Here is a 17218-nt window from a genome sequence, read left to right as displayed (position 1 = left end):
GACGGATTACCAGGACGTGTACTCCGAGCATGTGCTGACCAACTGGCAAGTGTCTTCACTGACATTTTCAACATGTCCCTGACTGAGTCTGTAATACCAACATGTTTCAAGCAGACCACCATAGTCCCCGTGCCCAAGAACTCTAAGATAACCTGCCTAAATGACTACCGACCCGTAGCACTGACGTCTGTAGCCATGAAGTGCTTTGAAAGACTGGTCATGGCTCACATCAACAGCATAATCCCAGAAACCCTAGACCCACTCCAATTTGCATACCGCCCCAACAGATCCACAGATGATGCAATCTCTATCGCACTCCACACTGCCCTTTCCCACCTGGACAAGAGGAACACCTACGTGAGAATGCTATTCATTGACTACAGCTCAGCATTCAACACCATAGTGCCCTCTAAGCTCATCACTAAGCTAAGGATCCTGGGACTAAACACCTCCCTCTGCAACTGGATCCTGGACTTCCTGACGGGCCGCCCCCAGGTGGTAAGGGTAGGTAACAACACATCTGCCACACTGATACTCAACACGGGGGCCCCTCAGGGGTGCGTGCTCAGTCCCCTCCTGTACTCTCTGTTCACCCATGACTGCATGGCCAGGCACGACTCCAACACCATCATTAAGTTTGCCGACGACACAACAGTGGTAGGCCTGATCACTGACAACGATGAGACAGCCTATAGGGAGGAGGTCAGAGATCTGGCTGTGTGGTGCCAGGACAACAACCTCTCCCTCAACGTGACCAAGACAAAGGAGATGATTGTGGACTACAGGAAAAAAAAAGAGGACTGAGCACGCCCCCATTCTCATCGACGGGGCTGTAGTGGAACAGGTTGAGAGCTTCAAGTTCCTTGGTGTCCACATCACCAACGAACTATCATGGTCCAAACACACCAAGACAGTCGTGAAGAGGGCACGACAAAGCCTATTCCCCCTCAGGAGACTAAAAAGATTTGGCATGGGTCCTCAGATCCTCAAAAAAATTATACAGCTGCACCATCGAGAGCATCCTGACTGGTTGCATCACCGCCTGGTATGGCAACTGCTTGGCCTCTGACCGCAAGGCACTACAGAGGGTAGTGCGTACGGCCCAGTACATCACTGGGGCAAAGCTCCCTGCCATTCAGGACCTCAATACCAGGCGGTGTCAGAGGAAGGCCCTCAAAATTGTCAAAGACTCCAGCCACCCTAGTCATAGACTGTTCTCTCTGCTACCGCACGGCAAGCGGTACCGGAGTGCCAAGTCTAGGTCCAAAAGACTTCTCAACAGCTTCTACCCCCAAGCCATAAGACTCCTGAACAGCTAATCATGGCTACCCGGACTATTTGCACTGCCCCCCCACCCCCATCCTTTTTACGCTGCTGCTACTCTGTTAAGTATTTATGCATAGTCACTTTAACTCTACCCACATGTACATATTACCTCAACTACCTCAACTAGTCGGTGCCCCCGCACATTGACTCTGCAACGGTACCCCCCTGTATATATAGCCTCCCTACTGTCACTTTATTTTACTGTATATATAGCCTCCCTACTGTCACTTTATTTTACTTCTGCTCTTTTTTTCTCAACACTTTTTTTGTTGTTGTTTTATTCTTACTTTTTTTGTTTAAAATAAATGCACTGTTGGTTAAGGGCTGTAAGTAAGCATTTCACTGTAATGTCTGCACCTGTTGTATTCGGCGCATGTGACCAATAAAATTTGATTTGATTTGATTTGGATTTGATTTTGATTTGAGATGGTTGTCCTTCTGGAACGTTCTCCCATCTCCACAGAGGAAATCTGGAGCTCTGTCAGAGTGACCATCGGGTTCTTGGTAACCGCCTTCACCAAGGCCCTTCTCCCCCGATTGCTCAGTTTGGTGGTTCCAAACTTCTTCCATTTAAGAATGGAGGCGGCCACTGTGTTCTTGGGGACCTTCAATGCTGCAGACATTTTTTGGTACCCTTTACCAGAACTGTGCCTCGACACAATCCTGTCTCGGAGCTCTACGGACAATTCCTTCGACCTCCTGGCTTGGTTTTTGCTCTGACATGCACTGTCAACTGTGGGACCTTATATAGACAGGTGTGTGCCTTTACAAATGTCCATCGATTTAATTTACCAAAGGTGGACTCAAATCAAGTTGTAGAAACATCAAGGATGACCAATGGAAACAGGATGCACCTGAGCTCAATTTCAAGTCTCATAGAAAAGGGTCTGAATACTTATGTTTCTACAATAAAGGTATTTCTGTTTTTGTTTTTTAATACATTTTAGAATAAGGCTGTACGGACAGACCTCTCCCCATCTTAGCTACCGTTGCATCAATATGTTTTCACCATGACAGTTTACAATCCAGGGTTACACCACGCAGTTGTCCACTCAACTTGCTCAATTTCCATATTATTCATTACAAGATTTAGTTGAGGTTTCGGGTTAAGTGAACGGTTTGTCCCAAATATAATGCTTTCAGTTTTTGAAATATTTAATGCTAGCTTATTAGTTGCCTCACATTCTAAAACCGACGTGTATAACGTTGAGTTATCAGCATACATACACACAGGCTTTACTCAGTGCCAGTGGTAAAGATTTACCATCATTGTAAATGTTCTTGCTTTGACAGTCATTTCTGAAGATTTTTATTTTACATTTACATTTTAGTAATTTAGCAGACGCTCTTATCCAGAGCGACTTACAGTTAGTGAGTGCATACATTTTCATACTGGCCCCCCGTGGGAAACGAACCCACAACCCTGGTGTTGCAAGTGCCATGCTCTACCAACTGAGCTACAGGGGAATATTATTTATTTACTGTGATTAATTTACGTCTGTCCCTTATTTTAAAGTGGAACTGAAAGCGTTTTAACTACTTTGCAGATATGAAATAAACAGACAATCATAATATCAGTCAAAAATATCAAATTCCCAGTTTATGCTACAAAACCAACTTTATAAGAGGTTTTAAAAATAGGTTATATTTGACTCAACATTCCATGACGTACACTAAGGCATTGTTGGCAGAATAGATTAATGCAATTCAACGCATGATTAATATATTTCTTGGTAGTCCAAAAAATATTGCAGTCAGGTTGTAAAATCACAGCAGTCCTGGTACATTGCTTGCTGCCTCCATTCGGGATGCACTGTTTCAGTTTCAATGACTCAATATTTTGGACAAAAATGACAAATGTAACTAAGACTGGGAATGTCAATACAATCAGACTAGCAAGGGCACTAAATCACAAGTCAGTCATAACGTGGCTAATAGGCTAGCATATCTATTTACACTACCGGTCAAAAGTTTTAGAACACCTACTCATTCAAGGGTTTTTCTTTATTTTTACTATGTCCTACATTGTGGAATAATAGTGAAGACATCAAAACTATGAAATAACACATATGGAATCATGTAGTAACCAAAAATGTGTTAAACAAATCAAAATATATTTTATATTTGAGATTCTTCAAATAGCCACCCTTTGTATTGATGACAGCTTTGCACACTCTTGGCATTCTCTCAACCAGCTTCATGAGGTAGTCACCTGGAATGCAAATCAATTAACAGGTGTGCCTTCTTAAAAGTTAATTTGTGTAATTTCTTTCCTTCTTAATGCTTTTGAGACAATCAGTTGTGTTGTGACAAGGTAGGGGTGGTATACAGAAGATAGCCCTATTTGGTAAAAGACCAAGAACAGCTCAAATAAGCAAAGAGAAACGACAGTCCATCATTACTTTAAGACATGAAGGTCAGTCAATACAGAACATTTCAAGAACTTTCAAAGTTTCTTCAAGTGCAGTCGCAAAAACCATCAAGCGCTATGATGAAACTGGCTCTCATGAGGACCGCAACAGGAATGGAAGACGCAGAGTTAACTCTGCTGCAGAGGATAAGTTCATTAGATACCAGCCTCAGAAATTGCAGCCCAAATACATGCTTCACAGAGTTCAAGTAACAGACACATCTCAACATCAACTGTTCAGAGGGGACTGTGTGAATCAGGCCTTCATGGTCGAATTGCTGCAAAGAAACCACTACTAAAGGACACCAATAAAAAGAAGAGACCTGCTTGGACCAAGAAACATGAGCAATGGACATGAGACCGGTGGAAATGTGTCCTTTGGTCTGGAGTCCAAATTTGAGATTTTTGGTTCCAACCGCTGTGTCTTTGTGAGACGTGGTGTGGGTGAACGGATGATCTCCGCATGTGTATTTACCACCGTAAAGCATGGAGGAGGTGGTGTTATGGTGTGGGGGTGCTTTGCTGGTGACACTGACAGTGATTTCTTTAGAATTCAAGGCACACTTAACCAGCAGGGCTACCACAGCATTCTACCGCGATATTCTATCCCATCTGGTTTGGGCTTTGTGGGACTATCATTTGTTTTTCAAAAGGACAATGACCCAACACACCTCCAGGCTGTGTAAGGGCTATTTTACCATGAAGGAGAGCGATGGAGTGCTGCATTAGATGACCTGGCCTCCACAAACCCCCGACCTCAACCCAATTGAGATGGATTGGGATGAGTCGGACGGCAGAGTGAAGGAAAAGCTGCCAACAAGTGTTCAACATATGTGGGAACTCCTTCAAGACTGCTGGAAAAGCATTCCAGGTGAAGCTGGTTGAGAGAATGCCAAGAGTGTGCAAAGCTGTCATCAAGGCAAAGTGTAGCTATTTGAAGATTCTCAATATATAAAATATACTTTGATTTGTTTAACACTTTTTGTTTACTACATGATTCCATGTGTTATTTCATAGTTTTGACATCTTCACTATTGTTCTACAATATAAAAAATAGTAAAAATAAAGAAAAACCCTTGAATGAGTAGGTGTGTCCAAACTTTGGACTGGTAGGTGTATATGAACAGATTTTTATAAGATTTAATGTGGCTAAAATGCTGTCAGTTCCACTTTAAGGTCAACCCTGTTACGTGAACTGAAATCTCGTTTTAATATGGTGAAACTATTAATAAACATTGAACATATAATATTAACATCACAGAGTAAAAGCAGGTGAGCTGGTTCTACTCTTTCTGGCAATTTTCTGGTGTTTTGTGGTAGAAAACTGAGCCTGTTGAGCATAAAACGTCAACCCTGTTACCCATAGAAAGATAGGCTAGAAATTCTTTAACGATGTACATTTTTATGTGAAGCTTGCATTTAATTGTCCCTCCCTGTTGCACACAACACGCTTCACTTTATTGGCACTTACTATAGTACTCTTTATTTAACCCCTTCCTAAAAGTATGTGAAATTATAATATTTTTTTACCAAGTTACAATACCCAAAATGTACTATATTCATGGAATTACCCAACAACTACTAGGAGGACCCAGAGTTATTTATAATCTTACCTAGTTGTCTGACCGTGTGTGTGTGTGTGTGTGTGCGCGTCTCACCTCGTTGCCTGACCATCTCTTGTCTCCACTGTCCACGCTGTTGAAGCCAGAGTCCAGCGCTCCGTACGGCCGGCCAGGGTACAGCTCCTCCACACTAAGAGTACAGAAGATAAGATCAACTTTTAGACCACCTTGGGAACAAGGAGTGGGTCAAAACACAACGTCAAATGATATCAAACACTTAAGCTGTGATTTATTTTATTTTATTTAACCTTCATTTAAGCAGGGAGTCATGCTGAGACCACGGTCTCTTTTGCAGATGAGTCCTGCATATACACATCAATTTCACAATATATGAAAAGCAAACAAAACACCAAAAGCAAAACACAATCATTTGAAACAAAGCAATTCAGTGAGTTGCAGTACAAAATAACTGTCTCACATGTGCAAATTCCAAGCTAAATCAAGGAAGTACTTGACCCAGGTACCGTGTGTGTCTAGGAGTATGGGGACAGTGGCAGTATCTATATGTGAGTGTATGAATACAGTGCATTCGGAATGTATTCAGACATCTTCCCTTTTTCCACATTTTGTTATGTTACAGCCTTATTTTAAAATGGATTAAATAAAAAAAAATCCTGAATCTACACACAATACCCCATAATGACAAAGCGAAAACAGGTTTGTAGAATTTTTTCCAAATGTATAAAAAATAAAAAACAGATATACCTTATTTACATAAGTATTAATGTAAATCTCTGTGGAGATGGGAGAACCTTCCAGAAGGACAAATATCTCTGAAGCACTCCACCAATCAGGCCTTTATGGTAGAGTGGCTAGACGGAAGCCACTGCTCAGGAAAAGGCACTCCACAGTAAAAGACACATGTCAGCCCGCTTGGAGTTTGCCAAAAGGCACCTAAAGGACTCTCAGACCATGAGAAACAAGATTCTCTGGTCTGATGAAACCAAGATTGAACTCTTTGGCCTCAATGCCAAGCGTCACGTCTGGAGGAAACCTGGCACCATCCCTACGGTGAAGCACGGTGGTGGCAGCATCATTCTGTGGGGATGTTTTTCAGCGGCAGGGACTGTAAGACTAGTCAGGATCAAGGCAAAGATCAATCAATCAATCAATCAATTTTATTTTATATAGCCCTTCGTACATCAGCTAATATCTCGAAGTGCTGTACAGAAACCCAGCCTAAAACCCCAAACAGCTAGTAATGCAGGTGTAGAAGCACGGTGGCTAGGAAAAACTCCCTAGAAAGGCCAAAACCTAGGAAGAAACCTAGAGAGGAACCAGGCTATGAGGGGTGGCCAGTCCTCTTCTGGCTGTGCCGGGTGGAGATAATAACAGAACCATGCCAAGATGTTCAAAAATGTTCATAAGTGACAAGCATGGTCAAATAATAATCAGGAATAAATCTCAGTTGGCTTTTCATAGCCGATCATTAAGAGTTGAAAACAGCAGGTCTGGGACAGGTAGGGGTTCCATAACCGCAGGCAGAACAGTTGAAACTGGAATAGCAGCAAGGCCAGGCGGACTGGGGACAGCAAGGAGTCACCACGGCCGGTAGTCCCGACGTATGGTCCTAGGGCTCAGGTCTCTCAGTTGGCTTTTCATAGCCGATCATTAAGAGTTGAAAACAGCAGGTCTGGGACAGGTAGGGGTTTCGTAACCGCAGGCAGAACAGTTGAAACTGGAATAGCAGCAAGGCCAGGCGGACTGGGGACAGCAAGGTGTCAGCATGCCCGGTAGTCCTGACGTATGGTCCTAGGGCTCAGGTTCTCAGAGAGAAAGAGAGAACGAGAGAATTAGAGAGAGCATACTTAAATTCACACAGGACACTGGATAAGACAGGAGAAGTACTCCAGGTATAACCAACTAACCCCAGCCCCCCGACACATAAACTACTGCAGCATAAATACTGGAGGCTGAGACAGGAGCGGTCCGGAGACACTGTGGCCCCATCCGAAGAAACCCCGGACAGGGCCAAACAGGAAGGATATAACCCCACCCACTCTGCCAAAGCACAGCCCCCGCACCACTAGAGGGATATCCTCAACCACCAACTTACAATCCTGAGACAAGGCCGAGTATAGCCCACAGAGGTCTCCACCACAGCACAAACCAAGGGGGGCGCCAACCCAGACAGGAAGATCACGTCAGTAACTCAACCCACTCAAGTGACGCACCCCTCCTAGGGACGGCATGAAAGAGCACCAGCAAGCCAGTGACTCAGCCCCTGTAACAGGGTTAGAGGCAGAGAACCCCAGTGGAGAGAGGGGAACCGGCCTGGCAGAGACAGCAAGGGCTGTTCGTTGCTCCAGAGCCTTTCCGTTCACCTTCACACTCCTGGGCCAGACTACACTCAATCATATGACCTACTGAAGAGATAAGTCTTCAGTAAAGACTTAAAGGTTGAGACCGAGTCTGCGTCTCTCACATGGGTAGGCAGACTGTTCCATAAAAATGGAACAGTCTGAACGGAGCAAAGTACAGAGAGATCCTTGATGAAAAGCTGCTCCAGAGCGCTCAGGACCGCAGACTGGGGTGAAGGCTCACCTTCCAACAGGAAAACAACTTTAAGCACACAGCCAATACAACGCAGGAGTGGCTTCGGGACAAGTCTGTGAATGTCCTTGAGTGGCCCAGCCAGAGCCTGAGGAGGGGCTTCCATCTGGCCACTCTATCATAAATGCCTTATTGGTGGAGTGCTGCAGAGATTATTGTCCTTCTAGAAGGTTCTGTCAGAGTGACCAAGGCCCTTCTCCCCCGATTGCTCAGTTTGGCCGGGCGGCCAGCTCTAGGAAGAGTCTAAGTGGGTCCAATCTTTTTCCATTTAAGAATGATGGAGGCCACTGTGTTCTTGGGGACCTTCAATGCTGCATACGTTTTTTGGTAACCTTCCCCAGCTCTACGGACAATTCCATCGACCTCATGGCTTGATATTTGCTCTGACATGCACTGTCAACTGTGGGACCTTATATAGACAGGTGTGTGCCTTTCCAAATCATGTCCAATCAATTGAATTTACCACAGGTGGACTCCAAGTTGTAGAAACATCTCAAGGATGATAAATGGAAACAGGATGCACCTGAGCTCAATTTCGAGTCTCATTGCAAAGGGTCTGAATACTTATGTAAATCAAGTATTTCTGTTTTTTTATTTGTAATACATTTGCATAAGTCTAAAAACCTGTTTTCGCTTTGTCATTATGGGGTATTGAGTGTACTTTCTACCTTTTCTTTTTAACACTCCCTCACTTCCCATTTATCTCAATTTCTACCTCTCCTCACCAAACTCTGGACAGTTTCTTGTAGAGTAGCTTTGAACATTTACAGAGGGCTCTGAGAAAGCAAGAGATATTGTAGAGCAGAAAATATCAATATTGAGTGAGGGAGAGATAAAAGTAGAGACACTGACAGAGAAAGACAGGAGCAGGGAGACTCTTTCTGCCTCTCTCCAGCTGTTCCTCTGCACACAGCTGTTTCCAGGGCTGGCCTCTCTGCCTTATTATTGGCAGTGGAAGCGTATGTGTGTGTCTCACCAGGATCCGAAGGGGAGGGGTCTCCTGTCGTAGTCTGGGAGCTCAGGCGTAGTCTTGCTGGCCTCATTGTTCAGGTACTTAAATATATGGATCATCCCCTTTATACAAATCTGGGAATGACAGGGAAAGAAACACATGATAGACAATAGAAGGAACAGTTTGACTAGGTTCTATTTACACATTTGTGTGGTGCAGGTCATAATTGTATAGTCAGGCTGAGAGTTTGTGTGTTTCCTAGTCACTGACTAGGAGCAAAAAGTGTTTGTATAGTCGTGATTGTATAGTCAGACTGTGCGCGTGTGAGTTACCTGTGCGGGTGGGTTCTGTAGTGGGTTGTTGTCCAGCTCGATGCTCTGTAGGTGGCGCAGGTTGCGGTAACACACAGGGATAGACGTCACCTTGTTACAAGAGAAGTCCAGACGCACCAGGGGCAACTCAGACAGCTCTGTATGGACATAGGATACAGACAGTTGAACTTTAATCCCCTAGAGTCGATGTCCGCGCCCCGCGGAAATCTAATTAGCATAATCATAAAAAATAAGCCTGTTTAAGCTAGAGACATCTGTTTTTTTGCATGGGCAACGTCTCAATCCACCGCCAACTTCAGTCTGTAGCGTCCTAAGAGTTTGGGCTACACACTATATGACCCCTCTATGGAAAGGTGTTTTGCTCTAGGACGCCCACAAGACTCATCTGAAGGTAGCCCGGTAACAGTTTAAAAAAATGTATGCAAGTATACACTGAGTATACCAACCATTAGGAACACCTTAATATTGCGCCACCCGTTTTGCCCTCAGAACAACCTCAATTCGACAGAGCATGGACTCTACAAGGTGTTGAAAGCGTTCCACAGGGATGCCGGCCCATGTTGACTCCAAGTTGGCTGGATGTCCTTTGGGTGGTGGAACATTGATACACACGGGAATCTGTTGAGTGTTAAAAACCCAGCAGTATTGCAGTTCTTGACACAAAAACCGGTACGCCTGGCACCTACTACCTACCATACCCCGTTCAAAAGGCACTTAAATATTTTGTTTGCCCATTCACCCTCAATGGCACACATACACAATCCATGTCTCAATTGTCTCAAGGCTTAAAAATCCTTCTTTAACATGTCTCCTTCCCTTCATCCTACACTGATTGAAGTGGATTTAACAAGTGACATTAATAAGGGATCATAGATTTCACCTGGATTCACCTGGTCAGTCCATGTCATAAAAAGAGCAGAGGCTCTTAATGTTTTGTTTACTCAGTGTAAATGTACGTAGTTTAGTGCCCAAAAAAAAGGGGTTAAATTTGGGTAACATTTTAACAAATATAATTCCCCCCCGTGTGTGTTGTCAAGCTCTAACACGCCAGATTGATCTAATCCAGTAATTGTGGTCTTCAACATTTTTATTCAAAATATACTGATGTGTGTGGTCCAGATGGTTTTGTGTGTGTGTGTGTGTGTTGACCAGCGCGGGCCAGGTGGTTGAGTGTGTGTGTTGACCTGGGGGCAAGCGGGCCAGGTGATTGCGGCGGATGTTGAGGTCTCGCAGCGAGTCCAGCCGACCAACCTGAGGAGGGAGTGTCTGGATCTCATTACAACTCACGTCCTGTACATGGGGATGAGGAGAGAGAAGGAGAGTAGAGGAAGATGACGCCCTGGTTAAACGGTAATCAAACCACAACACAACACAAAGACACAACACAAAGACTACAATAACTGACAAATCAACATGTTGGTTTTGACACTAAAACAACACACAGCCGATACCCACGGCCAATTAAGCCGCAGCTGTGTATGTCTGTCTGTATTGGCCTGTACTGACCAGTTCTGTGAGCTGTAGTAGTTGGCCCAGCTCTTCGGGAAGGGAGACCAGCTTGTTGTTACAGGCGATCAGGACTTTCAACGGCAGACTACACACCGGGCTGGGCAGGGTCAACAACTGGTTTCGACTGAAATCCGGATGAAAGAAAGACAGACGAGAGAGGAGAGAGAAAATGTAAGAGACGTTTTTGACTGAAGCCTTAGTAAATTCATGTCTCCATTCAAATTCAAATAGTTGTGATGGTGGATGTTTTCATATGTATACTTGCAAGATGGCAAATGTTGTTGAATATTATCAAACAAAGTAAGTCACAATGTTCAACAATGTTAATAATAATAATATAATATGCCATTTAGCAGACGCTTTTATCCAAAGCGACTTACAGTCATGTGTGCATAAATGTTTACGTATGGGTGGTCCTGGGGATCGAACCCACTACCCTGGCGTTACAAGCACCATTGCTCTACCAATTGAGCTACAGAGGACCACGTTCTTGACATTCTATTGCCATTGTCTGGGAATACTTCCTACAAAACAGGTTGATGTTACAGACCATATATCTTTCAATCCTGTTTGTTTATCAGATTTGCTGTGACGTTTCTCCATTCCCAAAACAGAGCACTGCTTTAATCTTTGTTTATGAATGAACATGGGTGTTGTTCCAAATGGCACACTATTCCCTATTTAGTGCACTACTGGACCGGGGCACTATATAGGGAATAGGGTACCTTTGGGATGCAGACCATCTGTTTTAGGCATCACACGGGTGTGTGTAGTATGCATGCATAGGCCGTCTTTCTACGGTTAAGTGTACAAGTGTAATGTCAAATTTGTAAATAGATGTGTACATCAGTATTTACTCTACTGTGTGTGTATCCTATGGCCTGTGAGTGTGTGTGTCAGTGGTGGAAAAAGTACTCAACTGTCATACTTGAGTAAAAGTAATAGAAAATGACTCAAGTAAAAGTGAAAGTCACCCAGTAAAGCACTGCTTAAGTAAAAGTCTAAAAAGTATCTGGTTTTAAATGTACTTAAGTACAGTGGTCGAAAAAGTACTCAACTGTCATACTTGAATAAAAGTACAAAGTAAAAGCCATTCATCAAATTCCTTAAATTAAGTATACCAGACAGCACAATGTTCTTTTGTTTATTTTTATTTACGGACAGACAGGGGCACACTGACAATCCCACATAATTTACAAACACAGTATTTGTGTTAAGTGATTCTGTCAGATCAGAGGCAGTAGGAATGACAACGTGTTATATTCATAGGTGCATAGATATTTGTTCCTTTTTATTTTATTTTTTGTAGTATTCTTTCTTAAAACTCCATTGTTGGTTAAGGGCTTGTAAGTAAGCATTTCACTGTAAGGTCTACACCTGTTGTATTTGGCGCTTGTGACAAATACAATTTGATTTGAATTGAAATGCAACGAGCGCTTTTGGGTGTCAGGGAAAATGTATGGGAGTAAAAAGTACATATTTTCTAAAGTACAGATACCCCCAAAAATTACTTAAAGTGGCAATATGTCACTTTCTGGACGACCCGACCAAATTCACATTAAATGTGAGTTATAGCTCTACCATTTCTGCTTGAAAGTAAGTCTAAGAAGCAGTAGATATGTTCTGAGTGTGCTATTTATATGATTCCCGTCCTCAAGTTGTTTTTGTGTCTTACTTTCGGTTTTGTACACCAGCTTCAAACAGCTGAAACAACAATATTTTTGGTTATGGAAAATATACACTAGATGACCAAAAGTATGTGGACACCTGCTTGTCAAACATCTCATTCCAAAATCATGGGCATTAATATGGAGTCGGTCCCCCCTTTGCTGCTATAACAGAGTCCACACTTCTGGGAAGGCTTTCCACTAGATGTTGGAACATTGCTGCGGGGACTTGCTTCCATTCAGCCACAAGAGCATTAGTGAGGTCGGGCACTGATGTTGGGCGATTAGGCCTGGTTCGCAGTCGGCGTTCCAATTCATCCCAAAGGTGTTTGATGGGGTTGAGGTCAGGGCTCTGTGCAGGCCAGTCAAGTTCTTCCACACCGATCTCGACAAACCATTTCCTTATGGACCCCGCTTTGTGCACGGGGGCAATGTCATGCTGAATCAGGAAAAGGCCTTCTCCAAACTGTTGCCACAAAGTTGGAAACACAGAATCGTCTAGAATGTCATTGTATGCTGTCGCGTTAAGATTTCCCTTCACTGGAACTAAGGGGCCTAGCCCGAAACATGAAAAACAGCCCCAGACCATTATTCCTCCTCCACCAAACTTTACAGTTGGCACTATGCATTGAGGCAGGTAGCGTTCTCCTGGCATCTGCCAAACCCAGATTAGTCTGTTGGACTGCCAGATGGTAAAGCATGATTCATCACTCCAGAGTCCAATGGCGGCGAGCTTTACACCACACCAGCAAACGCTTGGAATTGCGCATGGTGAACTTAGGCTTGTGTGCGGCTGCTTGGCCATGGAAACCCATTTCATGAAGCTCCCGACGAACAGTTATTGTGCAGACGTTGCTTCCAGAGGCAGTTTGGAACTCAGTAGTGAGTGTTGCAACCGAGGACAGATGATTTTTATGCGCTACGCGCATCAGCACTCGGTGGTCCCATTCTGTGAGCTTGTGTGGCCTACCACTTCGCGGCTGAGCCATTGTTGCTCCTAAACGTATCCACTTCACAATAACAGCACTTACAGTTGACCGGGGCAGCTCTAGCAGGGCAGACATTTTACAAACTGACTTGTTGGAAAGGTGGCATCCTATGACGGTGCCACGTTCAAAGTCACTGACTTCTTCAATAAGGCCATTCTACTGCCAATGTTTGTCTATGGAGATTACATGGCTGTGTGCTTTTAGACACCTGTCTGCAACGGGTGTGGCTGAAATATCCGAATCCACTCATTTGAAGGGGTATCCACATACATTTGTATATATAGTGTATTTCACAGTGGTTTAGATGGTACAATGATTCTCTACACCAGGGTTCGTTCATCAACTAGGTTTGGCCTCGGGCCAAATTTTTTCTGAGCTAATAGTCGGCGGGCCAGAACATTACTAGCATATAATATTAGCACAATAGGCCTACACTACAAATTGAACATTTTTTACGCATCTGCCTAGTACATAATACATTCAATGCCAATAGCATAATGATTACACTCATAAAATCATTGTCTCTTCTATTCAATTATTATTTTTGTCTATTTCGCTGTGCGTTGATTGGTGGGGGAAAACAGGTCTACTGTAGGCTACAATACTTTTTTTAACGTCAACATTCGTTCAGAACAATTAGCTTGCTAGCAAGAGGAAATGTCACTCAAAAAGTATCAAAAGGTGGATAATAAAAATCTAAGTTTCAGGGAAGAATAGACAGAGAGATATGCATTAATCTTACCACCGTTCTCCAATGCCAAGCCAGTGTGTCTTATTTGCAACGAAACTGTATTTGTTTGTGAATAATTCAATCTCATACGTCACTGAATCTAAGCATGGTACTTTCAAAGTGGTCTTCCCGCCCCAGACAGAGGCCTGACCCAGAAAAATGTAAGCGTTAACACACGGAAGCAGAATCCTCCTTCGTGGCCTGACCCAACAACAGAAGGTCACAAGTGCCTCCCTAAAAGTGTCCTGGGTTCTAACCAAACAACATGCCCTTCACAGACGCGGAGGTATTTAAAAAGTGCATGGTGACAGCTTTGGAGGCTACCGACAAGTCTATGGATAGCATAATTGCGTTTGTCAAACAGGTGCCCCCGTCTGCGTCAACAGCCGGCCGCCGCGTCCATGCACTGGCGGATGATGTGCATAGGATTGTTCTGGAGAGGTTCAATCAGGCTGAGCATTTTTCCCTGGCTATTGACGAGAGTACTGACAACACCGATGTAGCACAGTTGTGTGTATATGTCCGTTATTTATATATTTATTAGTAGTATTTTTATTGGAATTTCACAATTTTTCTCCCACATTAAGAGATACGGTAACAAAGATAAAAGAAGAATGACAAAGAAAATACAAATTAAACAAACAAACAGAAATTAAACACAGAAGCTCAGTTTAAATAAAGGAATTAGGTCCAACACATGGAACGTACAGTGTAATCCTGAGACAAGTAAACACCATTCAAAGAAAATCCTTGCAGCATAAAATATGATAAATCAGGTTCTAGGTAATTCAAATAAGGTTCCCACACTTTTATAGAACTGATCTGTTTAAGAATGTAATGTAAAAATCAAATATTCCAATGGAACCCATTCAAATAGTATATTATGCCAATCTTTAATAGAAGGGACCTTGTCACTAATCCACTGTAAGATTATGTTTTTCCTCGCTGTGAAGGTAAGGATGTTGTAAAGCCTCCTTTTACCCACAGAAGTAACATGCCTACTAGGGAGACCTAACAGCAAAGAAACTGGGTCCAATTCTAGGTCGACCCCTAGGATTTTTTCTATTTCTTGAAGAACATTAGACCAGTACCTTTGTAATTTGGAACATTACCATAAACAATGTGTTAGGGTGCCTGTATAAGTTTTACATTTAAGACACTGAGGAGAGGACGGGGGCAATCTGTGTATTATTCTTAATTGGATTGCTCTAGTACGATTACAGATAGATATTGTTTTTGCATATCTCCAAATGTCCTCCCACATCTCCTCGTCAATAGTAACAGACAATTATTTCTCCCACACTCGCTTGACCCCCTGTGTGTCAACAGTAGAAAAGGACCTTAAAGCATCATAAAATACAACTAACATTTTCCTTTGTGAGAAGAAAATTATTATTTAAATGACAGACAAATCAGGGTTGCCAATTAAGGTGGTGCTCTTCAAAATATGTCTAACTTGTAGAAAGCGGAAAAAGCCCTGCTTTGGGAGTCGATACTTATCAACCATCTGCTCAAATGACAGAACCTTATCAGTGAATAAATAATTTAGTCTGCCTATGCCCTTAAGCCAAATGTTAAGGCCAGCATCCAGCAATCTTGGTACAAAATCGGGGTTGTTAAGAATAGGGGTAAGAGCAGAGGTTAGTTTGGACCTTCCCAAAAATCGTTTAACTGACCTCCTCCATGCTTTTAGTGTATTAAGTGTAATGGGATTATTGCAGTAATCTTTAACAGATTTGAAGCTTCTGAAAAATAAAATATCCTGGAGGTGGTATTTTTTTTAAAGAAGTCTCAATATCTAAACAAATAGAGGAGTCATCATTTGTGATCAAGTCAGAAATAGAACTTAAGTGGGCACACCACTGATAAAACCTAATATTGGGCAGATCCAAACCCCCCTCAAAACCTGGCAACTGCAATTTTGCCATCTTAAATCTCGGCTTGTGTTTACTCCACATAAAGGAACTTAACCAGCCATTTAAATCTGTTGTTACCTTATTGGAAAGTAAGACTGATCATTTGGATTGGGTAAAGTAGTCTAGGTAAAATATTCATTTTCAAGAGGGATATTCTACCCAACCATGAAATCGGAAGAGAGTTCCAGCACTCCAGATCCTGTCTTATTTTGTCAAATAAGGGATCAAAATTGGCTTTGTACATTTGCTGTAATTTGGGAGTTACAAATATACCCAGATAAATAAAACAAGAGGGAGACCATTTAAAAGGAAAGGGGAAAGCGGTAGTAGGTACAGAGCTAAGACTACCAAGTGGCATAGCCTCTGTTTTACTTAAATTAATCTTGTAGCCTGAGAATACACTGAATAATTCAATAATATTAACAAGAGACGTAATTGAAATCTCGGGGCTAGAGATGAATATCAAAACATCATCAGCATACAAGCTTATTTTATGATGAACATCAACAATTAGCAGACCCTGTATAGCAGGCGTTACTCTGATGGCCTCGGCCAGCGGTTCCATAACGAGCGCAAATAGGAGAGGGGACAAAGGACAGCCCTGTCTGGTACCTCTGTGTGTGGATAAGTTATTTGAACTTAGTATCCTTCGTTGGTAGGCTTGAATAACATTAAGAAGCCGCCTGACATTATTACATGAGTTACGGCCCTTAAATGAAGCCAGTTTGCAATAAGTTCTCTAGTTGTGTGGCTAGGATTTTAGAAAGCAATTTTCTATCCACGTTCAGAAGGGCAACAAGGTCTGTACGAGGAACAAGACTCTGGGCATTTTCCCTTTTTGAGAATAAGTGATCGTTAGCTTCCCTCAGAGTTTGAGGGAGGTGGTCATTTGAAAATGTGTGGTTAAACATATCAAGCAATGGCTCAAGGATCAGGCTTTGGAACTCCTTATAGAACTCACTACAAAACCTGTCTGGTCCTGAGGCCCTACCATTTTGCAGATCCTCAATAGCAAACATTATCTCTTCTTTGGTAATAGGGGCATTATGGAGAGACCTCTGAAATAGTCGGGAGCTCAATCTTAGAAAATAAGTCCTCCATTAGTTTGGGTGCATCATTTGTCCGTTCTGAGGCATAAAGATTTGCATAACATTTGTTAAATGACAAATTTATCCATTTGTTTTCATATAAATGGTTGCCATCAGAATCATT

General features: G+C 42.8%; 1 protein-coding gene across 6 annotated transcripts in view; it reads right to left on the bottom strand.

Moving 5' to 3' along the window:
- The window catches only part of LOC121561737 (DISP complex protein LRCH3), an 80131-nt gene that overhangs the window by 24519 nt on the left and 38394 nt on the right, over positions 1-17218 (bottom strand). For all 6 annotated transcript variants that reach the window (XM_041874239.2, XM_041874237.2, XM_045213261.1 and 3 more), the window contains exons 3-7: positions 10702-10828; positions 10380-10485; positions 9196-9332; positions 8888-8997; positions 5395-5488 (exon numbers count right to left, since the gene is read on the bottom strand). In XM_041874239.2, coding sequence (XP_041730173.2) covers positions 5395-5488; positions 8888-8997; positions 9196-9332; positions 10380-10485; positions 10702-10828 — 574 coding nt within the window. The remainder of the gene's footprint in view (positions 1-5394; positions 5489-8887; positions 8998-9195; positions 9333-10379; positions 10486-10701; positions 10829-17218) is intronic.

Source organism: Coregonus clupeaformis, chromosome 5 (assembly GCF_020615455.1).
Source record: "Coregonus clupeaformis isolate EN_2021a chromosome 5, ASM2061545v1, whole genome shotgun sequence".
Taxonomy (NCBI): domain Eukaryota; kingdom Metazoa; phylum Chordata; class Actinopteri; order Salmoniformes; family Salmonidae; genus Coregonus; species Coregonus clupeaformis.
The sequence above is the reverse complement of the archived record's forward strand: the minus strand, read 5'-3'. Positions and strand labels throughout refer to the sequence as shown.